We start from the raw sequence: 24,471 nt of genomic DNA, 5'->3' as shown, positions 1-24,471 counted from the left end.
TTGGCCCAGTGCCCAACTAGACTCTCTGTGGATCAGTCGAGCGAAAAATCTTTCAAGAATGTCGAAATCGAATGAAATTGTTAACCCAAATGAACATCTTGTCATACCCGATTGGATCACTGAAAAGTATTTCAAAGCCGTGCTCGATAGGGACGAACCGAACCATGTCAAGGTGCTCAAATTTACACCTGTCGCGGCCATACCGCCCGGTGAGAACTTTACCTCCATTATGCTGCGCATTTACATCGATTTGGAAATGAAAGGTACAAACACATTTTCAACATTTTCTGAAATTATATATAATAATAAACTGTTCGCTTTCTTAGATGGCAGCACAAAAACAAAGACCTACATCTTTAAGACGATGCTGCCTAGCGAACGGGGTGGGGCTGAAATAGAGAATTTTGGCCTGTTCCCGAAGGAACTGAAGATGTACGAAACATATCTGCACGCTTTCGAGGCACTCTATAAGGCAGCCGGTGAGGATATACAAATTGCGGCCAAGTGTCTGCACACTGAGGAGCGCGAGGGCTGCATTCACTTCATTTTCGAGGATCTGGGTGTTAAAAAATTCCGAAATGTGGACCGCATTAACGGCCTGGACATGGTGCATATGACATGTGCTTTACGTAAGCTAGCCGAATTTCACGCAGCCAGCTCAGTTTATGAGGAGCAAAATGGTCCCTTTCCCAGCGAATTTAATGAAGGATTTATTTCACTCAACACCGATAAGTTCATTAAAGAAGGCTTTCAGATGAGGGAGGTGTCCTTTAAAAAGGCAATGGCCACATGGGGCATGAACGATGCCGAAAAGTATATCAAGAATTTTGTAAGTAGTAAAGTAAATAACTATAAATAATTAAAATAACTCTATTTTTCGTTTATTAGCCTACTACAGAACAGTATTGGGCCATGTGTATTAGTACTCTGGAAACTGATCCCCAGGATTTCAATACCTTAACCCATGGAGATTTCTGGTCTAGCAATTTGATGTGCAATTATTTGCCTGACGGAAATATAGATCAACTGATCCTGGTAGACTTTCAAATCTGCAAATGGGGTAGTCCAGCTCTGGATCTATTGTTTTTTATTACGTTATCAGCTGCAAACGACATACGTCTTAAGGAATTTGATCATTTTATCTGCATTTATTGGGAGCGTTTAATAGAATGCCTTAAATTACTGAAATATAAGAAGCCTTTGCCCAAGTTGCGTGATCTACAAGCCTCTCTGTACAAGAAGAACAACTCGTTCTATGGTAAGGCTCATGATAGTTATTTTAAGCCTTCATGCTGACAATTTATTTATTTTTCTGTATCTAGCCTTCTTTGCCCTCACAAATCACCTGCCTCTAATTGTGTTTCCTACCGATAAGGATAGCAATATGCATTCTTTGATGGCTGAAACTGAAGAAGCAGAAAATTTACGGCTGCGTCTGACGTCTAATCCCATTTATGCCAATATTATGAAGGATTTGTATCCATTTTATTTCAATCGTGGATTGTTTAATTTTGACGACTATATTACGGAATGAATAAAACTGTAGGTCTTACACCTGCCTATAAAAATAACTTTTTGTAGACACAGTTTATCTTTATCTCTTAAGTACGTGTCCCCTTATCATTATCTAAGATCCTTGAAATATTGATAAAAACACAGCGGAAATTAAAAGCTGGCAATGCTTAGCCCTGTCTACACTTAAACGAGTGTAGAGTTAAAAGTTCAGTCCAATTATGTCTGCTAAAATTTAACATTTAGTGTAATCGGTTGATCTTTCAGTTGTTATCATTCTGATTTTTAGTTTATTTTATAACGAAGAAAGACCTAGGATGGCTTAAGATTTAACCAAAGCCCTTAAGTTAATCCAATCAGTTGCGTTGATCCGATATCCGTATCTTAAATTTTGTAAAAATATAATACATTGAGAAAAAAATCGAAAAATTTGGCAAAAAAATCGTTTAAAAAAAATATTTTTTTCTAAAAACGTTACAGTGCAAGATTTGACAATAGAATTTTTTATGAGTGAAATATTGATATTTAAAATTAATTTTTTATGAGTGAAATATTGATATTTAAAATTAATATAACATCTACAATTAGCTTAACAGGGTAAGTGCTTATATGCATTTTACTGTCAACGCGGTTTGTTTAAAGTTGATGATTAGAATGTCAGAATTCAGAAACTCGGATGTCTCTACTATCAATTTTAGCGTGCTGTGAAATAATGGCTGCGACTGTGATACAATCTAACTGAAGCAGGTTTTGTTTTTCTATCGTTCATCTAAAAAAAACAAGTAAGAGGTTCTAGTCGGGAGCTCCCGACTAGGGGACACCCTGAACCCTCTTCTTCCAACATCAAATGAATATATATATTCTATTTTAGAAGCTATATGTCAAGTTTGGTGACTCTAGCTCTTATTATTTACCAAAATTGCCCAAAAAACAGGATATCGATATCGATTTTTATCGATTGCTTGGAAACAGAGTAAGTTATCGATTATCGGAAACAAACTCGATCTGCGCGGGAGCTAGGAGCACCTACATCTAAAATTTCAAGTCTCTAGCTCTTATAGGTTCTGAGGTCCTTGCGTTCATACTTACGGACGGACGGACGGACAGACAGACGGACATGGCTAGGTCGACTCGGCTATTGGTGCTGATCAAGAATATATATACTTTATGGGGTCGGAGATGCTTCCTTCTGCCTGTTACATATATTTCGATTTTGCACAAATACAATATACCCATATACCCATTTTTAATGGGCTCAGGGTATAAATAGAACTATTTAGAAATATGATATAATGAGAGTTTCTATAAAATAAGTAAGATTAGGTAAGATGATGATAAACAATTAGTTTGGTTTCTCTCGAGTCAAACTATTTGACGTCGTCTACAGTCATGTTTATTTAATATACATGTACGAATTTTTCGACATTAACTTTGAGATGTACTCCCTGTAAATATATAAAATGATTTCGTTTTGATAAATATAAAAACATATAAGATATATTATTCAAAATCAAAAGTTCACGAGAAATTATTTCGAACCACAATGTCAAGCTTTCCCCTGGTATTGTCAAATGGATTCTAACACTGAATGCTGCCAGGGCACTTAATTTTAAGGCAACCCTCGTATGTTGCTCATGAAATAAAAACTGTGAGTTAATTGAGTCCAGTTTGAACTGGCCTCACATTGCACGCTTGCTATTGTAACCTTGTAGAACGAAATGCATATACATATATTGTTAATTGGTGATAAATATAAAAGTGTTTATGGTAAAGACAAAATGAATAATAATAGAAGACTACTAAGTTGAGTGTACCCAAACTAAGGACTGTTTTGTTCAGAGATAAGTTTGAATACTTTACTTATGTGAGATGTCAAACGTATATATAAGTATAATAAAAGTGCTCATCAATAACTGATGAATTACCTATTAAACAAATACAATGCTTGACCAAAGCTAGTATGAGAGGGTTGCTCTTACATTCGCTGCGCTCTCTGTAAAACTCTCTTACGCTTTTATTATCACAGTCAATTAATGTAGCACTTGGCGAACCGGTTGAATAGAACAAGGAGAACCCGTTCAGTGAGCAATACCTGATAAGATTTCCAGAGCGTCCAATCTCACCTGCCTTGGTTAGGCAGGAACACCTACATGCTAACATAATATTCGTGCTACGTAGACCTGAAAGAAACCGAAACAGGGGCCTGAAAATCATGCTTGATAAGAATGCAAACAGTTGCGTCTCGCTGGTCGGAGCGTACAGAACAGTATAGAACGAGGCCAGATACCAGATCTTTCAGTGCCCACTTGCATATCAGTCAGAATGCCCGATAACAGCAACAAATTCTGTGAATCGAATGATGTGCACATCCATATACCTAGCTGGATCAATGAGGCCTATTTTAAGAAATTGCTAAAACGTGAACTAACCGAATTTCGAAAAATACTGAATCTCTCTATAATACCGGCCTCGCCGCCTGGCGAATGTGAGAGCTACACCTCGTTGCTAATGCGCATTATAATCGACATTGAAATGAAAGGTGAGGCAAAGGTAAATACGGCAATCACCCAATGCCGCTGACCTAATAATTGTTATGCATATGTCTATATAAATAGATGGATTCACCCAACAAAAGTCGTATATTATGAAAACCATGCTCACTGATGCGGCGGGCATAGGTTATATCAACACGCTCAACATATTTCCGAAGGAGAAACAAATGTATGAGCTGATTATACCACAGCTGGAGCAGCTTTATCAGGAACAGGGCAGATCTGTCAAATTTTCGCCCAAGTGCCACTGGGCGGAGAATGTGAATGGACGCATCTCGTTGGTGCTAGAGGATCTGAAGACCAAAAAGTTTAGCAATATCAATCGGCTCAAGGGTTTCAATATGAAACAAATGCAGCGAGTACTGGAGAAACTGGCCGAGTTCCATGCAGCCAGCGCGGTCTGGCATCAGCGCAATGGTGCCTATCCGGAGGATTTCCAACGTATCTATCTGCCTGCCAACTATAACAGATCCAAGTCGTATCAGGCGCGAATACAGAGCTATAAGACGGCCATGACCACATGGGGCTTTAGCAATCCCGACCTCTACACGAGCAGAATTGTAAGTAAATATATATGCAATATATATTATAATTTGATATACTCTTTATATGAAGCCGACAGCGGATCAGTTTGTGCAATGTGCTGCCCGTTGCTTTAACAACGATCCACTGGAATTTAAGGTACTTAATCACGGGGATTTTTGGTCTGGCAATATTTTACTCAATAGCACTTTGGCCTGTGATATCAAGGAGATACATTTTGTGGACTTCCAACGCTGCAAATGGGGCAGTCCCGCTCAAGATTTATGGGAGCTGATCATATGCTCCTCGCATCATAGTCTGAGAACAAAACAATTTGATTGTTTTGTTAGAATATATCACACACATCTTATCCAATGCCTCAAATTGCTGAACTATGCCAAGCCGTTGCCTTTGCTCAGGGAACTGCACATGAGCATGCTCAAGCATGGTTTCTGGGGTGAGTTCTGGGGAGCATGTTCCGATTAAAGGCTTTTATTTAGTAAGTCCCACCCGCAGGTTACTTTACCACCTTTATGCATCTGGTGCTCATTCTACTACCCGTGGACAATGGGGCAAGTCTGCCCAAGCTAATGCTGCCTGGTGAGGATGGGGATCGCTTTCGTGCCAAGGTCTACACAAATCCATTGTATGTGCGGGCCGCCTTAAGCATATTTCCATTCCTGCATAGACGTGGCCTATTAGAATTTTAAGAAATTATTATTTATATTTACTTACACTTGTTGGACGAATTTCTCCTATCTGTAAATATAGCAGTCACTTTTGGCTATCTTGGAAGATTTATCTTTTGTTTAGCTGCGACAAAGTCGGTTGAATATTTTATCAAAATCAACCGAAATAGAAAACAATTGATAATAATGCAGTTGGGGACAATCGACTAGCAAATGCTCTGCATTTGCCAACAGACCACATAATCGACCATTTAAACAGATAGACAAAAGATATATATTATCATATGCATGTGCTATCATGTATATACTAATATATCTTAAACATTCTTAACGATTGCATATTTTCCATACAATATGACGAATATACATTTCTATTGGCTTAGACCTAGTTTCAGAGTATTTCGTAGTGATCACTTCCTTATTTATTTTTAGTTTTGTTTTTTATATTCTCCCCGATCGGTTTTCTAAGTGTTTTGATTATAAGGAAGCGACTTTGACTTACCACAAAACATTTTTAGGTTTGCTACTTATGAGTGATTATCAAATGATTGATTGATTTAAATTCGTGCATGTATATCATTTTTTCGATATAATCATACCATACTGAACACAACCTATTTACACTATACAAATTATAGATCTGAAGATATTCAAAGTCGTTAATTGACTTTGATCTGATAAAAATAATAAATGAAGGAATTACTCTTCTTTTATTACAAACAGGAATATACAATCATAAACAAATATACAAACAAGAATAACTTTACTCTAGTAATTTTCGTATATATATATTTGTTATATATATAACAAATCAATATGTCGCTGCATATTGAGAAATATATAGTATTAGTTTCATCAGTTTTATATGTAACGTATTATATTGCAAAATACGGCTTGCAGGAATTGGACATTTTTTGCGAATTAATATCGCCTCAAGCGAGCGATAACTGTAATTCTGAACAGAAATGTAATTATCTTAGGGTATTTCTAAGTCGACTATAATTTATTTGCTAATGTATTATCATAACATGCGCCACGTTCCCTTTTTGTTCTACTGGCCGTCAGCTGATAAACGCAGCGTATGTCAACGAGAGCTAATAACAGAGAGAGCTTTTCGAGTGGGGCCGTGGCCACGTGAGTTGTTGCCAGCGAGAGCTTTTCTGTGCGGGCGTCTCTCGCTCTCGCTCTCGGTCGCACTCTGCAATTAACAGCTTAACTCAACAGCCGCTGGCGCTCAGCTGCTCGCTGTTTATTAAAGTATATTTTCCCATAAGTCAGGTGACTTGAAAAAGTAAAAAAAAAAAGAGTTTAATTAAAATGGGCACCGGCAAGAAGAATTACCAAGCACCTGAGTGGCTGACCGTGGAATTTCTGCAGGATGTGCTGAAGGAGCACTTCAAAGAGGAGTCGCTCATCGTTAGCGATTTGCTAGTGAAAAGCGCCCAAGTGGGCGATGTCGTTGTCGGCTTTGCCAGTGAAATGCATCGCGCCTGCTTCAATCTGCAGCGCGGCAACGTGAAGAGCAAGTTCTCGGTGTTTGTCAAGGATCATCCGAAGGGTCAGACGGGCGCCATTGCTCTGCGAAGCAAACTGTTCAAGCGTGAGATCCTGACTTATAAGGAAGTGTTGCCGCGGGTACAGGCGCTCCTCGAATCCATTGGCGACAAGGCGAAAATTGCACCCATCTGCTATTACACGACGGAGAGTCCGGAGCCATTCCTCATTTTGGAGGACATGCAACTGAGCGGATACGAAAACTTTGAACGCGGGCGTCTACTCAACTTAGACTATGTGCTGCCCAGCGTGGAGAAACTGGCCAAGCTTCATGCCTGCAGTGCTGTCATAGCCAAGCAGAATCCCGAAGTGCTAGAGTTCTTCAACGAAGCGCCCATCTCTCGCAATCCGGATCGTCGTGATTTTCTTAGTTTCTTTCCGGTAAACATACGCTGCGTGGCTGAAGAGATTGCCCACTGGAAGGGCTTTGAGGAGATCACTGAGAAGATGTTTAAGCTAGCCGAAAATGTGCTCCAGAGCGCCGTGCATATGTATGAGGAGCAGGAGAAGGGCTTTAAAGTTTTTAACATGGCCGACATTTGGATCAACAATCTAATGTTTCATATTAACAATGAAACGAAGGAACCCGATAATGTTGTTGCCGTAAGTTCTTATTTTCAAATTGGTAAAGAAAAAAAGGGTATATTGCAGTTGTGCAGAAGTATGTAACAGATATACACGATATTATATGACTTAGCAACACAAAGCATAATATTTCGATGCACGTATCTATCTTAATCGAACGCAAAACTATAATCATTTTTAAACGTGAAGCCTCAACTTTTTGGACATATTTATGAATTGAAAATATCAGACAGATCGATTTTATTCACAGGATCTATTATTAGTGGGACTTTTGGGTATAAGTAAATAAGCATGTATGTTGTAAAGCTGAATGTAGTCGGAAGTCCTCGACCAGACGCACTTATTTTCTACCATCAAGCGTTTTATAATCTATTGAATCTCTTACAGTTGGACTTCCAGCTGGCATTTCTGGGCTCACCAGCTGTTGATCTAAACTATTTTCTATTTGGCTCTCTCAATGAGAATGTGCGTAAGGTGCACTTAAAGTTTATTATACATGAATATCAGCGCGTACTTAAAGAAACTCTAGAAAAACTTGAATACCAGGGTCACATTCCAACTCTCAAAGAGATTCACATTGAGCTTATTCAAAATAGCCTGATTGGTGAGTTCAAATAAAGTTCCATACCATATATCATGTACAGTATCTTATATTTTAAAACTCTTTAGGAGTCATTGCGGCCACTTGTCTAACGCCGCTGATATTCCGGGAAGATGCGGGCTTCGATAATCTTGAGGATCTGAACTCACGAACAGAGAATGGCGATCGTTTTCGACGCGAGAACGTGGAGAATCCCAAATATCGCGCATTTTTACAACGCACTGTCAAAGAGTTCGAGCTATCAGGTTTCTTGGATACGTAATTATACCTTATTTCTAGATAAGTTTCAACATGTAGGGCTTCCGAAAAAAATACTATATTCAGAATAGTAATAAATATCGTAAGATTCGTGCTTTTCGTACCCAAGGAAAATACACGGCATAGCTTTAATTGACAACCTCTAATATGCTAAATTTATACTATCAGAACGATAGCAATTTTAGTTGACTTATTGAAAGCATTCAAACATATCGAAAAAATGAAACTATCAAATATGAAATAAATAATAAAAAAAAAAAAACAGATCACTAATCAAGTTATTTTTGCATTTGCATTGAATTGGTACTGATTTAATGATAAATAATACCAATAAAACTATATTTATTATTAATTTGATATCTATTGATGAATTCAATAACAGTTCTATATAATTTTAACATCCGATTTTACTCAAAGTAGCCTAGCTCGTCAAATCTGGCCAACAAAAACTTAACATCTTCGATGAAACTTTCAAAACGGTACAACTTTTTCCGCACCTCTTCCTTTTGCATCAGTTCAGCGGGATCGAAGCTTTTTAACTTAAGGGCTCCCATCATTGGCAAGAATGTTGTAACCAAAAATATATCTAAAAATTATGCAGTCAAAGTACTAAAGATCTATTTATAAGTTAAACTTTCACAAGTAAAGCCTTACCATAGTATTTATGTTGGGATACTTGTCTCCAAAACTCTACCGAATTCGGTAACTCGCCCTTAAAGCCAATTTTTTGCAATGATGCAACAAACTCGGAAAAGTAATGGTTAATCAGTACTTTGTAGTTATTATGCCGATCCTCCATGCTCATCAGCATATATACAGCATAGATCAGATCAAGAGTTATCGGGCAAATATTGCTCATTTGGAAATCCACTAGCATAACATCTTCCAAACTTTCATTGTCCTTGCTATACTTGAACATCATATTACGCAGATGAAAGTCGCAATGGCCAAGGACGTAATAGCCGTTGGGCTGGCGATTATTGCGATACTCCTGCATTATGGCTTTCAAGCGATCCACATAATCATTTTCCATCTTCTTAAAATGAGGTACATACTTTCTTAATTCTGGAACTTCCTCAAGTAATCCAATAAACGTACCCATGCCAGAGTTAAAAAAAGGATCTTTCAAAACGCTAGGCATTTCAAACAAGCCATGTTTGAATTCTTGCAAGTAATCTGGTTGCTTAAGTTAATAAATTTAGTAGTATGATTAAATATTTGATTATTATGTAATTCTATTTTCGGCATACCTCATGCAGTATATGAAAGCTAGCCGCATGCCATTTAGCCAGCTTAAGGAACGCTAACTTCAGTTCGTCTTTGGTTGCGTCACGATTTCTTACAACCGAATAGCCTTGCGGCACCAGGTCCTCAAAGATCATTACCTGTCTGGGCTCCAAGCTGTAATAGATGCAGGACACACATAGTCTGGTATTATCGCCCGCCTCTCGAAGAATCTCCTCGAACTTGGGCAACGCTTTCGTATACATGCCAATCTCGGTCCGAAAGATGTTTGAGCTATTGAGCATTTCTTTCTTGTGACCCTCCTGATCGGGCATAGTCTTGATGATCAGCGACTTGGAGAGCTTGCCCTCCTGTGTACTAAACGAAACATTCGCACGAAACATGACGCTCGCGTAGTGATCTGACTTGGCACTGGCTGGCGTTATGCGGAAATCCAGGACACTTAGTTCTGGCGCCTTTTCATGTTTGCGAAGCACTTCCTCAAGGAACTGCGCATTTAGCCACTCGGGTGCCACTAATTCGTCAGCACTGAAGCTATCGCTACTTTCAGTTGTCATATCGTTTTTAATTTTTGTTACTAATACTTATAATATCGACACAATCTGTTGACTATACCGGCTCTCCAACTGAACACACGATACTAAAAGTTCCCTCTACATGCGTCAACTATTTAAGTGAAATTTTTTGCAAAAGTGTTCTCGTAATTTTGGCAAACGTGTTAAGCTCTGTGTGACTCATAGTTTGATTGATTTCTGAAAATAAAAATATTTGTACTTGATAACCGTTGTTATCTATTAATGGGCTTATACATTTTTTTATGGTTTTTATAAATAAATATAAAAGTACAAGAAACAATTTAATTTATGTTATGTTAAAAGAAAGCATCTTATCAAAGATTTGAGAGACACTGAGATTACTCTCTCTCACTCTCTCTCGCTTCTTATTTGCCTTGTTTACATCTATTTTATTCTACCTCTCTCTATTTTCTCTCCTTCATCAATATCGTATGGATGCTTCAAATGACGGAATGGGCCACTTAAATTGCTTTTTCAAAGCTCGATAACCTTGTGAAATAGGCCGATAAGGCCTTCATTATACCTTTGCAGAGGGTATTATAATTTTGTCGTTAAATGTGTAACGCATAGAAGGAGACATCTCCGACCCCATAAAGTATATATATTCTTGTTCAGCATCAACAGCCGATAGAGTCATGTCCGTCTGTCCGTCTGTCTGTTTCTATGCGAACTAGTCTCTCAGTTTTAAAGCTATCTTATTGAAATTTTGCAGAAGTCCCTCTTTCTGTGGCACGCAGCTCATATGTGAAAACCAGCTGGATCGGACCAATATATCATATAGCTGTCATTATTAGTTTTACTTTACTCCTCATATATATGCAAAATCCTATTAAGATCGGACCACTATATCATATAGCTGCCATATGAACGATCGGTCGAAAATTAAGTTGTTGTATGAAAAAACAATTTGTTTATCGAGATATCTTGCCCAAGCTCGGCATTAACTATTTTCCCTGTGCTTCTTGGATACGGGCAAAGCACTATAAGCATTATGAAAAGGTTGGGTCTGCAAGGGTATTAGATCTTCGGCGTGCCGAAGATAACCTTTCTTTCTCGTTTTATATTGTAATTAGGCAGATAATTGTTGTTTTATTTTTTATATGTTCTGGTTCGATAAAATTTAATTCATTTCTTGTACATGTTCTTACCATAAAATATATTTTTTAATAAATATTGCAAACATGGCTGCAAGCTCAAATTGTTGATGGTCCATTTCAGAGATTGAACTCGAGAACCTGTTCTTAAATTCTTATAAGCCCAGGTTTCGTTCGTCTCATTGTCTATGTAATCAATATATAAACTTTGATCTGACTAATTAGAGACTTCCTAATTACGAAGATCCTTGAAGTCCTAACTAAGACAGCGTTTTAGAAAAACACGTCCACGTAGTTTATTTGAAACTAATGTACGCAACAACATAGCCAACAACAGGCGGCAGGTCGCCAACTCAAAGCAATAATAACAAATTTAAAAAAAAATTAAATTCAAAATTATTACCTTTATTATGTTGTTTTGTTAACTAAAATGCTGTTAAATGTCCTTTTTCGCAGGCCAAAAACAGTGGGTTGAGTAGCGTGGTGGGCTAAGCACACCTTAGTCCGGGGTTAAAAAACCTCAATTTATTTTATTTGCATAATGTCTTCTTACACGTGATTAGCGCTTTGCCAGAAACTACACTATTTACAAATAACCACAACAAATATTTTTAGACAACACATATATTTTTTAGGCATATCTTGGCTTGAGCTGAGATTTATCATTAACAAATTAAACAGACTCTGCAAAGTATCCCTCTTCTTCGAATCTGGACAACAGATTCTTCACATCTTCGATATACAAATCTAGACGGTACATTGTTTTTCGCACATCTTCGTGTTGAAATATATCAGCAGGGTCAAAGGCATACAGCTTAAGGGCACACATCATTGGCAAAAATGTAGTTAGCAAGTAAATATCTAAGAAATGTTCAACATGAATATAACATACAATATATAGCTGAAAGCGACTTCCAAGTGGTTACTTACCATAGCACTTATGCTGGGACATTTGTTGCCAAAACTCTACCGAATTCGGCAACTCGCCCTTAAAGCCAATATTCTGCAATGTTGTGAGGAACTCGGAGAAGTAATAGTTAATCAGTTCTTTGTAGTTATTGTGACGATCTTCTATTCCCATCAGCATATAAACGGCATAGATCAGATCTATGGTAATCGGGCAAATGTTGCTTATTTGAAAATCTAATAACATGACATCTTCCAAACTTCCATTTGCCTTGTGCTTGAACATCATGTTTTTTAGATGAAAGTCGCCATGGCAGAGGACGTAATATCCATTTGGTTGGCGATTATTGCGATACTCCTGCATTACAGCTCCCAAGCGATCTACATAATCATTTTCCATCTTCTTGAAATGAGGTATATACTTTCTCAATTCCGGAATCTCTTCCAGCAAATCGAGGAACTTTCGCATGCCTGTGGTACAAAAGGGGTCTTGTCGCATATTTGGTATCTCAAACAGGCCGTATTTAAGTTCTTGCAGATAATCGGGTTGCTAAAGTACAGGAATAGTATAAAGAATCGTTGCTTACTATTAAATCATATTTCAGGCTTACCTCTTGCAGCATATGAACACTGACTGCATGCCATTTGGCAAGCTTAAGAAATGCAAGCTTCAGCTCATCGATGGTTGCGTTGCGTTTCCTTATGATCGTATACCCTTGGGGCACCAGATCTTCAAAGATCATTACCTTTCGCGGATTCAAACTGCAATAAATGCAGGGCACACATAGTCTGGTATTATCGCCCGCCTCTCGAAGAATCTCCTCAAACTTGGGCAACACCTTCGTGTACATGGCTATCTCGGTACGAAATATATTTGAGGTTTCGAGCATTTCTTTCTTGTGACCCTCCTGATCGGGCATGGTCTTAATGATCAGCGACTTGGAGAGCTTCCCCTTCTGTGTGTTAAATGAAACATTCGCACGAAACATAACGCTCGCGTAGTGATCTCCCTTTTCACTTGCTGGAATCATGTGGAGATCCAGGACTTTCAGATCAGGCGCCTTTTCATGTTTGCGAAGCACTTCCTCAAAGAACAGCACATTTAGCCACTCGGGTGCTACCAATTCATCAGCATTAAAGCTATCAACATTTTTATTTGGGTCCATGTTGCTTTTTCTATTCTTAACACTTTGATATTAATTTTCTTTCTATGCGAACTATCGGTAGTGTATAACAATAATGAAACTGAATGCCGTTTATACCACATTTTAAGTGACTTTTTGTTTAAAAGCTGAAGAAAGCTTTCGAAAAGCTTTGACAAGCGCGCTTATAAACTTTGAGTAGAATTCATTGTTTTGTGAAATAAAAGGAAATTGAAAGCCCTAAAGCTCTAAAGATAACTGCATGATTTAACCAACATGTAAAGGTTTCTATACATATAACAATTAATTGCTTACGTAATATATAAATAATTCTATCAGATCTAATTATAATGCAGACAATATTTATTCGATCTAAAACCTCATTAAGCAAATCTTTGAACCCTAAATCCACTAAGGAGAGATGTATTTACAAAAAAATGTGAATAACTTTTGTAATAAATTTGAAGAAATATATTTGTAGGTTTGAGGTCGAACGGTAAACATAAACTAAACACCATCACATAGGGTCAATAGAGTAAGAATTTCAGCTTCCTAGATTTTAGAGTTTTTTTGAGCTGTGCTCAAATCAGCCAAATCAGACTGACTCAGTCAGTTATTATATATTTAAACTAGGTATAAATATTTAAGAATATTTTTAATTAAGAATACTTCTTTCCCTACTAACGCCTTCTTCATGAGAGGTCTAAAGTAATGACAAAATTAGCTGTGGATAGAGGCATGCTTGGCCGCCCGGAAGAATTCATTACTCATCGTATTGGTGATGATATTAGCAACTTTTTAAATATAATGAATAAAATATCTTGGCTGAGACTCGTCTTATCGACCACTAATAAAATAAAAATAATAGAATAAACAAGGAAGTGCAATATACTTGAGTTAGAAAACAGTTTTAGCTGCATGCTAGATACTCCATGTGGGTACAACAGCTTCTGTACCAATTTAATATTATCGAGGCTTTCCAATCTACAATCAAGATTAGATAACAGCTGATATAACTCTTGCTCTCTATCTCCCTCTCGACTTCAATCTCTCTTAAATAATAATTTTCTACTAGAATATAATATATTCCAAAGATGATAACAATTGCCACTATACTTAAGTTCAAAACCCTCCTAGCATATGATAAAGCTTTATAATCATATTGTCATTAAAATAATAAAATGTTAATTTTTGTACACACTCTGCTAGTATAAAAATTAAAATTACAATAGGTCGGACTCAACTGTAATTCTATAAGCAAATAAACTTGATCCTGGCCGTCTGCTCCAGATAATACCACACTTTCCAAAAATTACAAAACTGAAAGAAACCATTCTGTCAGACTTTAAAGCTTTAGTTATGTTTGTTAAAATTTTGAACTAGGGTGACCCTTACTTGAGCTGATTTAATTCATCATTCTCTTTTAGTTTTGAAAGCAATAATAATAACCATATCTACTCATATGTTTACCCACTGAATGTAAATAAAAACAAGTAAGAGGTTCTAGTCGGGAGCTGCCGACTAGGAGATACCCTGAACCCTCTTCTTCCAACATCAAATGCATATATATATTCTATTTTAGAAGCTATATATCAAGTTTGGTGACTCTAGCTCTTATTATTTACCAAAATTGCCCAAAAAACAGGATATCGATATCAATTTTTATCGATTGCTTGAAAACGGAGTAAGTCGTCAAGAGCACCTACATCTAAAATTTTAAGTCTCTAGCTCTTATAGGTTATGAGATCCTTGCGTTCATACATACGACGGACGGGCAGACGGACATGACTAGATCGACTCGGCTATTGATGCTGATCAAGAATATATATACTTTATGGGGTCGGATAAGCTTCCTCCTGCCTGTTACATACATTTGGATTTTGCACAAATACAATATACCCTTATACCCATTTTTAATGGGTTCAGGGTATAAAAAACTTTCCGACCAATTGTTCTTGTAGAAACTATATAAAACAGTGGTCCAATCGACTGCTTCATAATATCTTAAGAAACTAGTGAGTTAATATCTGCTGAGATATCTTTGTAAGGCATATGTAACAGAAAATTATCCAAGCAAGAATTCATTTTTTACCTATAGGTCTACATGATAAAATAGATGATCATATTTTGCGCCAAACATTACGTGACAAAATTATATTACCCTCTACTAGGGTATAACAACTCAAGTTTAAGCTCCCACCAGCGGTGATTATTTTGCGAGTCATTTAGTGATGTAATCCATTTAATTAAAAAGCTCTGAAAGCTTTTAAATAAAATTGCATAAATTCGTAATTTCAGACGATTTGCGCTTAGTTAGTTCTTAAAATACCTGACAAAAGCATCCAGAATGCCTCCCAATAACGACAGCTACAACTCGGATGAGCTCAATGCGCCACAATGGCTTAACACAGAGTTCATCAGAAAAGTCTTGGTTAAGCATCTCAAGGCACCAGAGCTCAAAGTAGTTGATGTAAAGTTCTCCCCAGCCAGCTCCAAGGGGGATCATTATGCAAGTCTTATGTTCCGAGCCTATGTTAAGTATGAAACACAAAAGGGGCACTCGACGATATCACTCGTCATCAAAACAATGCCCGAGCAGGATGGTCACAAAAAAGAGCTGCTGGGTGAATCACACATCTTTGAGACAGAGATTGCCATGTACACCAAGGTGTTGCCCAAGTTCGAGAAAGTATTGCGCGAGGTGGGCGATATGACTAGATTATGTGCCACCTGCATCTACCATAGCTTAAATCCACGCCAGGTAATGGTCTTTGAGGATCTGTTAACCCAGGGCTACGCTGTCATTCGACGATCTGCTAACATAGAAGAGCTGAGAGCTGCCCTAGAAACTCTGGCCAAATGGCAAGCAGTTAGCCACAAGTTGCTCAGAGAACAGCCCGAGCTATTTGACCAGCTACAATATGATATAACCACACTTCCAAAATTTTTGGAGCAGGACTTTTTGACCAAATCCCTGGGCAGCTTTATAGATATGCTTGGAAATGTGGAGAGTCTGAAATCCTACCGCAAGTACTTTGAACCGATGCAAGATAACTTAATTCAGGCCTGGGTGGATGTGATACGAGAATATCGAGACAATCGTCAACAAAATGGGTACTACGTGCTCTGTCATGGGGACTTTCATCTGCGTAATATGATGTTTAGGGGACCCGATTGTATGCTGTTGGATTTTCAGATGTCCTACGTGGGATCTATGGCCAATGATATTATATATGCCATCTACATGTTGTTCGACGGCAAGTTACGTGAAGAGAAATCAAATGAACTTATTTATAACTACTTCCAAACCTTCGTGGATACATTAAAGAAGATTGGGTACCAGGGCAAGGTGCCTAGTTTGGTTGAGTTTCGGCGTCAAATGTTTGAAAAAAGATATAATGGTAAGTTCAAGTAAAAGAAATCTGATTTATGTAATATTTAGATGTAACATCTATACCATCTATACCTCAGATTTTTTGCTGCTTACTTCTTTTCATCCTATAATAATATATATGCGCAAGGGTGCCGATGCTGGAGATATAATAGAAGATGATGAATTGCGTTCCAAACTGTATTACCAAAAAGAATATATAAAGGAACTGGAAGATCTATTGCCTAGAATGCTTCATTTGGGCTATTTTGAGCCTCTTTAATTGTGTAGAGTAAATAGTGTCTAATCGTGTAGTTTGAATAATTATATGGCAAAAATTATATAAGAATGTTGTGACAAGAATTCCCCTTGGTGTTACTGTGTTTGACTATGCATGTTTATGAGCATCAGCCCTCTCTACGTGTGGAGCATCATAATAAGTCTATACATTGAGTTTGCATTTAATTTACTTTTAATTAAAGATTTTCAATTCAGAATAATTTTTTGATAAGCAGCAAATCTTTGGCTGTCTGCGCTTTTTCAGAAATAATCTTTACAATATTGAAGCTAGCTATCTTTAAAAATACATTTTAATCTTATCAATTTCAACACTCGTCGTTCTCTTTAGACTTTATCACCTACAAGTGCATTTATTTACTTCGTTTTGTGACACTAACAAAAAACATATATTTTTGTTAGGAATGCATTCTCCTTACAATAACGCATCGCTATAAACATACACATATAGTATGTGTTTACCAACAAATTTGTTTACCATGTGCTGGGCTTCCAACTCATTGTGATAATTTGAGACGTTTTCAACACTTCGCAAATCGACACGCCTTTGATAAAAGGTGGGTTAAGGATTATATATTTGTATTTTAGTATGTATAGATGTTAATTTCTATATGTATTATATTTAATGGCGATTAACATTTTTCAAACGCGGAAAATAGGTGGCAAAATAAGATAAAAGTTTAGAGTCAAAAAAAGTTGGACATACACTAAAAATTTGCAGTAACAGCATTTGCAGATTTCGAGATATGCTGAAATTAATCGAGCTGCGCATCGATTAATATCGATTAATAAAAACTCGATATATGCATGTTAAGGGAGGACCTAAGATCTTTATCAAAAAAATAGGACAGAAGACAAAAATTAAATCGAGTCGGTATTGATTCTTATTAAAATTATATATCTATTATGTGGCTGACATTACAAAACTTTTAAAATACGATTGTTTGTTTAAATTTTGAGTTGAACGTGGAGAGGTGCGCAAAAAAGTGCTCGTTACATACCTTGGCAGAACGTGTACAATTTCTTTCAAATCTGGCGAAAAGCGATGATCGGATCGATTTATTTTGCCACTCATCTAATTGTCATCACCCCTTTGTTGAAAAGCCTGGCAAAAACATCCAGAATGCCTTCCAATAACCACAACCACAACTCGGATGAGCTCGATGCGCCACAATGGCTTAACACAGAGTTCATCAGATAGGTCTTGATTAAGCATCTCAAGGCACCAGAGCTCAAAGTAGTTGATGTAAAGTTCGGGAATATCGCGATAGCCGTCAAGGAAATGGGTACTACGCGCTATATCATAGGGACTTTCATCTGCGTAATATGATGTTCAAGTGACTCGAATGTATGCTTTTGAATTTCCAGTTGTTCTACGTGGGATCTGTGGCTAACGATATTATTTTTCGAATGAGAGAGAGAGAAATCGAATAAACTTATTTACAACTACTTGGAAACCTTTGTGAATATATTAAAGAAGAGTGGCTACCAGGGCAAGGTGCCTAGTTTGTTTGAGTTTCGGCGTCAAATGCTTGAAACCAACCAATATTTTAGATATAATGGTTAGTTAATATAAGTTTATAAATATATACATACATAAAAACCAAGATTTTAATGTAATGTAAAATGTAATGTAAGAAATGAAATATTCTTAGACTTTCTGCTATTTAATTTTCTCCGCAAGAGAGCTTAGCTTAGTGTATTATCAAAAGGAATACCTTGACGATGGATAAGTGTATAATTTAAATGAAAGTAATCTGTTTTTAATTTATTTATAATTACATATTTCTATAGATACCAAACTATTGTGGGCTGATTGTTCTTTACTTCTCCACAGGTTTCTCTTACCTTTTACGAATTGATATAAGCCTCATGCAAAACACGGCTTTATATATTTTTAATTACAACGCAACCTACACTATACTATTAAGTTTGTTATTGAGTATATAACCGGTTTTATGACTGTTTATAAATAACAAAAGTACGTTTCACCGTGACAAATCAAAAAAACTTTTAGCGAACTCTTTTAATCGGGACTAGAGTTAATAATTACATATACTACTTAACAAATACTATGCTGATAAAAAGTTCACTTATCTGTAAGGTACTGACGGGCTTAATACAAGATAATTGAGTTTTTCAATTCATTTTTAGGCAAACGTTTCCAATATTAACTAGATAGATAGCAATTCGTAGATGAGAATAATCTAAATTATCTCTAAAACATTGTTTATAAATATAAATGAAAAATGATGAAACAAAATATAAAAGCTCTCTCATTTTTTATACCCTTGCAGAGGGTATTATAATTTTGTCATGAAATGTGTAACGCATATAAGGAGACATTCCCGACCCCATAAAGTATATATATTCTTGATCAGCATCAACAGCCAAGTCCGTTTGTCTGTTTCTATGCGAACTAGCCTCTCAGTTTTAAAGCTATATTGACGAAACTTTGCAGAAGTCCCTTTTATGTTGCACGCAGCACATATGTTAAGTCCAGCTGGATCGGACCACTACATCATATAGCTGTCATAGGAACAACCGGTCTAAAATTAAGTTTTTCTATGGACAAATTTTTTGTTTATCAAGATATCTTGACCAAACTCGACATTTATTAGTTTTACTATACTCCTCATATATAGGCAAAATCTTATTAAGATCGGACCACTATATCATATAGCTGCCATAGGAACGATCGGTAAAAATTAAGTTGTTGTATGAAAAAACAGTTTGTTTTTCAAGATATATTGACCAAACTCGATATTTATAATGTTTAACTATACTCTTCATATAAATGCAAAATCCTATTAAGATCGGTACACTATATCATAAAGCTGCCTTAGGAACGATCGGTCGAAAATTAAATTGTTGTATAGAAAACTAAGCACGGCATTTAAAGATTTCACTATGCTCCCTTCATTTTTGCAAAATCTTATTTACATCGGACTACTGTATCATATATCTGCCATAGGAACGATCGGTCGAAAACTAGGTTTTTGATTAAAAACCTTTTTTGTTTATCAAGATATCTTGACCAAACTCGGCATTAACTATTTTCCCTGTGCTTCTTAGATACGGGCAAAGCACTATAAGCATTATGAAAAGGTTGGGTCTGCAAGGGTATTAGATCTTCGGCGAAGATAGCCTTCTTTCTCGTTTATTCTCTGCTCGCTTTTATTTATTATGAATAGCTTTCATAAAATTTTTTTGCACAGCAGTCTGTGGCTTCTCTTCTCCTTATAAGACTTTAAAGTGAAACTGATCGGCAGATACAAATGTGTTGGCGTTCATATTAAGTTACGCATTTTAATTTTATTTTGAATGCCCTGAACAGCTGGAAAAGTATTGTGACAGTTTACGCATTCGTCTGTACTATATTATGTTATCAAATCAATCAAAATAGCCCAATTTTTCGAATTTGTTTAACAAAAACTTAACATCTTCGACATATTCATCCAAAAAGTACATCTTTTTACGAATTTCATTCTTTTGTATCACCTCAGGAATATCAAAAGCATTGGACCTTATACCATGAAGCATCGGAAGAAATGTTGACAAAAGAAATAGTTCTGTAAAAAAATACATTTTAAAAAAAAAAAATGTTTAAGGTGCATCTTTAGGCTCAATTCATACTTACCAAAGAATTTGTGACGTGACATTTGTTTCTGAAACTCCACAAAACTCGGCAGTTCGCCTTTGAAGCCAGTTTTCTTTAATGTGTCAACAAAAGTGGAGAAATAAAAATTAACTAGCTCTTCGCAGTTGTGCTGACGATCTTCGGGAGACATCATCATATAAATAGAATATATTACATCGATGGTAATCGAGCATATATTGCATATTTGATAATCAAGTAACATGCAATCCTCAAAACTGTTATCTTCATTGTTGTACTTGAACATCATGTTACGCAGATGAAAGTCTCCATGGGATAAGACATAGTATCCATTGGGCTGTCGATTTTCACGATACTCTTCCATTATATCAGTGAAGAGTTTCATATAAGTATGCTCTAGGCTCTTAAAGTATGGCTTGTACTTGGTAAACTCTGGTTTTTTATCAAGAAACTCCATAAAATTACCAAAGCCCGTCGTCAAGAAGGGATCATTCATAAAGTTCGGCATTGAGCACAGGCCATGTTTGAATTCTTCCAGAAAATCTGGTGTCTAAGATATAAGCGATGCTTACTAGTTTTTCTAAATTGTTATGCGTTAGGTAATACCTCATGTAGAACCTGAAAGCTAACTGCGTGCAATTTGGCTAGCTTCGTTAATGCGCCCTTCAGTTCATCAACAGTAGCATTCCTATCCCTGACAACAGCATAACCTTGCGGCACCAGATCCTCAAATACCATGATTTGTCGCGGCTTAAGGCTGTGATAGAGACAAGGCACACATAGCCTAGTCTCATCACCAGACTTTTTTAAAATCTCCTCGAATCTGGGCAGCACTTTGGTGTACATGCCAATCTCGGTCTCGAAGAGATAGGAATCACTCAGCATTTCCTTCTTGTGCCCCTCCTCCTCTGGCATTGTCTTAATGATCAGCGACTTGGAGAACTCGCCCTTTTCTGTGGTATACGAAACATTACCACGAAACATAACGCTCGCATAGTGATCGCCTTTGCCACTCGCTGGAGACATCTTCACATTCACAACCTTGAGTTCTGGTGCCTTTTCATGCTTGGCAAGTACTTCCTCAAAGAACTGCGCGTTTAGCCACGCGGGTGCCACCAATTCATCGGCGTTGAAGCTATCATTTGTTGTCGCTGCCATATTTGTTTGCACTATAACTATATATATTATATAAGTATATTTAATAAGTATTTTTAGTGAACGAGTCAACGAAACTATTAATAATGAGCTTCTCTCTAGCGCACACGTCTTTTTAAGCGTTTTTGCCGAAAGCTTTCGAGAACCTATCAACAGCACGGAACTCTATTTGACAGGTTTTAATGCAGTTAATATTGGTTGGTATGCTGTGAAAATATTGTAATATTTTCAAAGGCCAATTACATTGAATTTGCAAACAGAAAATAAATAAGAAAATTAGAGGTCGATCGTTAAAGGCGCCCTTCCACATACATTTATCTGTTATTATACTGTTAACAGAATATTAGCTAATTGGTTCCAACCAACTGCAAAGTATCCACCTGCTTTTATTGATTAGATAAGATATATAGATTTCAAGTACCTGACCTAGAGGAAGTAAATAAAGTTTGTCGACATTCTACACAATAATGATGCGAAACAAGTTTTTATTGCACATTTATATTATTATTTTATTTATTTTATTTTTGAACAATATAAGTTAACAGAGGTCAGCGACACCAGCTCCACATGCTGATATAGCACTGAGCCGAATGTTCTTACGAGCTAACAGGGGTCAGCAAAATGCAACATAACACCAGCCGCAGATGCTGACATAGCTCTGGGCCGGATGTTCTTGCACGAAGGCAGCGCACGAGGCGCAAGCTAAGCATTCTAGCGGCCGTTGTGAAAGCACACAATAGCTTAGGTATTTTTGATCAATCTTTTGTAAATTTAGTTTTTAATGCGGCTTTCACTGAGGCACATCGGCCCAGAGACTTCGCGCGTAAATTAACTCACTCACTACGGCGCATCGGCCTAGTGTTTTAAAATTTATTATTACCCAAATAATGTTAAATATAGATAATCCGCGAGGATTATTATATAAATCTTAATTTATATATATATATATATATATATATATATATATATATATATAGTCTTAACTTACCCAAGTGTCTTTGCCAAAACAGCTGCCGGTGAAACTCGGCCAAATTAGGCAATTCGCCTGCATATTTTATTTTCTTTAAGGTCGCCGAGAAATGGGAAAAATAACTCAAACTCAATTAACTCATTACGATGATATTGGCGTTGATCGGGCGATAGCATTTGATATGGGACCCACATTACTCATCTCGAAATCCAGCAGCATGCAATCCTCTAAGAACCCACTATCTTTATTATGCTTGAACATCATGTTCCTAATGCAAAGATCGCCGTGGCATAGCACATAATACCCATTTTCCTGACGATTCTCGCGAATACTCCACAAGAGAAGCTCTAAACGTTTCCTGGTAAAAGTGTGGCTTATAGACACTCAAGTCAGGCACTTCATTCAGCATTCTAATGAAGTAATCTATACCGTTCATAAAGGGATCCTCCATTATTTTGGGTAGCTCCATTAAACTGTATTTGTATTTTTCAAATACGGCTGCCTCCTCCTTTTGTAACTTCTAGCTAACGGCATGCTACTTGGCCAGCTTGGAATAGGCGCATTTCACCTCCTCGAGAGTAGGCTCCCTATCGCGCACTACAGTGTAGCCCAAGGGCACCAGATCCTCGAAAATCATTACCTGACGCGGATCCAAGCTGCAGTATAGGCAAGGCGCATAAAGCGATATGTCATCGGATGCCTCTCGCAGTATGGGCTCAAACTTCGGCAGTATATCGGTATACAATCCCTGTTTGGAAGATGTGTGATTCGTCCAGTTGTTCCTTCTTGAAGTCCTCCAGCTCGGGCATTGTCTTAATTATTAAGGACTTAGAGGCCTTGTTGTCCGCTTGGGTTTTATATTCCACAGCGACTCTAAACATAACACTGGCATAATGATCACCCTTTACAGATTTTATAGTGCTGTGCTTCCACCTGATCATATTTTAAGTTATTTGCCAACACATTTTTTAGAAATTGTGAGTCCAGCCACGTGGGTGCCTCCACCTCATCGGCGTTAAATACATTGTTTTCATTTGACATTCTTTGATGGCAACAAAAATCTTTGTCCACTGCCAAAACTATTGTAAGCTCGACAAACAACTAATACCAAGTACTTGCTTTGAAGCTTTTTATTATATACAGCAAAATGCTCTATTTTACTAAATGCAAGCTTGCAAGCTTTTATTTTAAAATAAAAAGCTTATTGTGAAAGCTCACTTCCATTTCATGAAATCGGTTGATTTAAACAATCATGGACAATAAATTTTATAGAAAAAGCTTCCCCACTATATACATATATACAAAAAAAAAACTATCATAAATATTTCGTTAATTACAAATTTAGTATAGGGTAATTGTTTATTTCCCGTCTAACAGGTCAAAATGATTTGGTTTTTTGTCAAAATTTATGTAGCATTACATGAGAATGTTATATTGTCTAAAATCTTCCATAATTAATTACTAACGAGCAAAAAGTGCTATCTTTTGCACGCCGAAGATCTAATACCCTTGCAGACGCAACCTTTTCATAATGCTCATAGTGCTTTGCCCGTATCTAAGAAGTACCGGGAAAATAGTAAATGCCGAGTTTGGTCACGATATCTTAATAACCAAAACAGGATTTTAATCAAAAACCTGGGTTTCGACCGGTCGTTCGTATGGCAGCTATATGATATAGTGGTCCGATCTTAATAGGATTTTTCATATATTTGAGAAGTATAGTAAAACTAATAAATGCCGAGTTTGGCCAAGATATCATGAAAAACAAACAAGTTGTCCATACAACAACTTAATTTTCGACCGGTCGTTCCTATGGCAGCTATAT

The 24,471-nt window shown here is 36.9% G+C and overlaps 6 protein-coding genes and 1 pseudogene across 6 annotated transcripts; 3 read left to right on the top strand and 4 right to left on the bottom strand.

Annotated features, from left to right (window-relative positions):
• On the top strand, positions 1-5,379 carry LOC115770882. The gene is made up of 8 exons (XM_030716316.1): positions 1-263; positions 327-829; positions 889-1,258; positions 1,323-1,531; positions 3,748-4,051; positions 4,128-4,624; positions 4,680-5,043; positions 5,103-5,379. Exons 1-8 carry the CDS (start codon positions 59-61, stop codon positions 5,294-5,296), a joined length of 2,646 nt encoding a protein of 881 aa, XP_030572176.1. The 5' UTR covers positions 1-58; the 3' UTR covers positions 5,297-5,379.
• A 1,112-nt stretch (positions 5,380-6,491) lies between these two features.
• LOC115770760 lies at positions 6,492-8,383 on the top strand. Its single transcript, XM_030716173.1, has 3 exons — positions 6,492-7,432; positions 7,802-8,018; positions 8,084-8,383. Exons 1-3 carry the CDS (start codon positions 6,593-6,595, stop codon positions 8,275-8,277), a joined length of 1,251 nt encoding a protein of 416 aa, XP_030572033.1. The 5' UTR covers positions 6,492-6,592; the 3' UTR covers positions 8,278-8,383.
• Positions 8,384-8,570: 187 nt separating this feature from the next.
• Positions 8,571-10,232, bottom strand: LOC115770759. Its single transcript, XM_030716172.1, has 3 exons — positions 9,524-10,232; positions 8,928-9,456; positions 8,571-8,859 (listed from the first exon to the last, which is right to left on the bottom strand). Exons 1-3 carry the CDS (start codon positions 10,073-10,075, stop codon positions 8,681-8,683), a joined length of 1,260 nt encoding a protein of 419 aa, XP_030572032.1. The 5' UTR covers positions 10,076-10,232; the 3' UTR covers positions 8,571-8,680.
• A 1,463-nt stretch (positions 10,233-11,695) lies between these two features.
• LOC115770764 lies at positions 11,696-13,297 on the bottom strand. Its single transcript, XM_030716175.1, has 3 exons — positions 12,705-13,297; positions 12,118-12,643; positions 11,696-12,048 (listed from the first exon to the last, which is right to left on the bottom strand). The coding sequence occupies exons 1-3, from the start codon at positions 13,257-13,259 to the stop codon at positions 11,861-11,863; spliced, it is 1,269 nt and encodes a 422-aa protein (XP_030572035.1). The 5' UTR covers positions 13,260-13,297; the 3' UTR covers positions 11,696-11,860.
• A 2,274-nt stretch (positions 13,298-15,571) lies between these two features.
• Positions 15,572-17,014, top strand: LOC115770695. Its single transcript, XM_030716090.1, has 2 exons — positions 15,572-16,636; positions 16,707-17,014. The coding sequence occupies exons 1-2, from the start codon at positions 15,583-15,585 to the stop codon at positions 16,886-16,888; spliced, it is 1,236 nt and encodes a 411-aa protein (XP_030571950.1). The 5' UTR covers positions 15,572-15,582; the 3' UTR covers positions 16,889-17,014.
• A 3,064-nt stretch (positions 17,015-20,078) lies between these two features.
• LOC115770708 lies at positions 20,079-21,729 on the bottom strand. The gene is made up of 3 exons (XM_030716106.1): positions 21,128-21,729; positions 20,543-21,071; positions 20,079-20,474 (listed from the first exon to the last, which is right to left on the bottom strand). Exons 1-3 carry the CDS (start codon positions 21,677-21,679, stop codon positions 20,296-20,298), a joined length of 1,260 nt encoding a protein of 419 aa, XP_030571966.1. The 5' UTR covers positions 21,680-21,729; the 3' UTR covers positions 20,079-20,295.
• Positions 21,730-22,787: 1,058 nt separating this feature from the next.
• Positions 22,788-23,687, bottom strand: LOC115770881 (annotated as a pseudogene).
• Between the last annotated feature and the right edge of the window lie 784 nt (positions 23,688-24,471).

Source organism: Drosophila novamexicana, unplaced genomic scaffold (assembly GCF_003285875.2).
Source record: "Drosophila novamexicana strain 15010-1031.04,08,12 unplaced genomic scaffold, DnovRS2.1 tig00004560-arrow-pilon, whole genome shotgun sequence".
NCBI classification, from domain to species: Eukaryota; Metazoa; Arthropoda; class Insecta; order Diptera; family Drosophilidae; genus Drosophila; species Drosophila novamexicana.
Note: the sequence above shows the minus strand (reverse complement) of the source record. Positions and strands in the feature narration are given on the sequence as shown.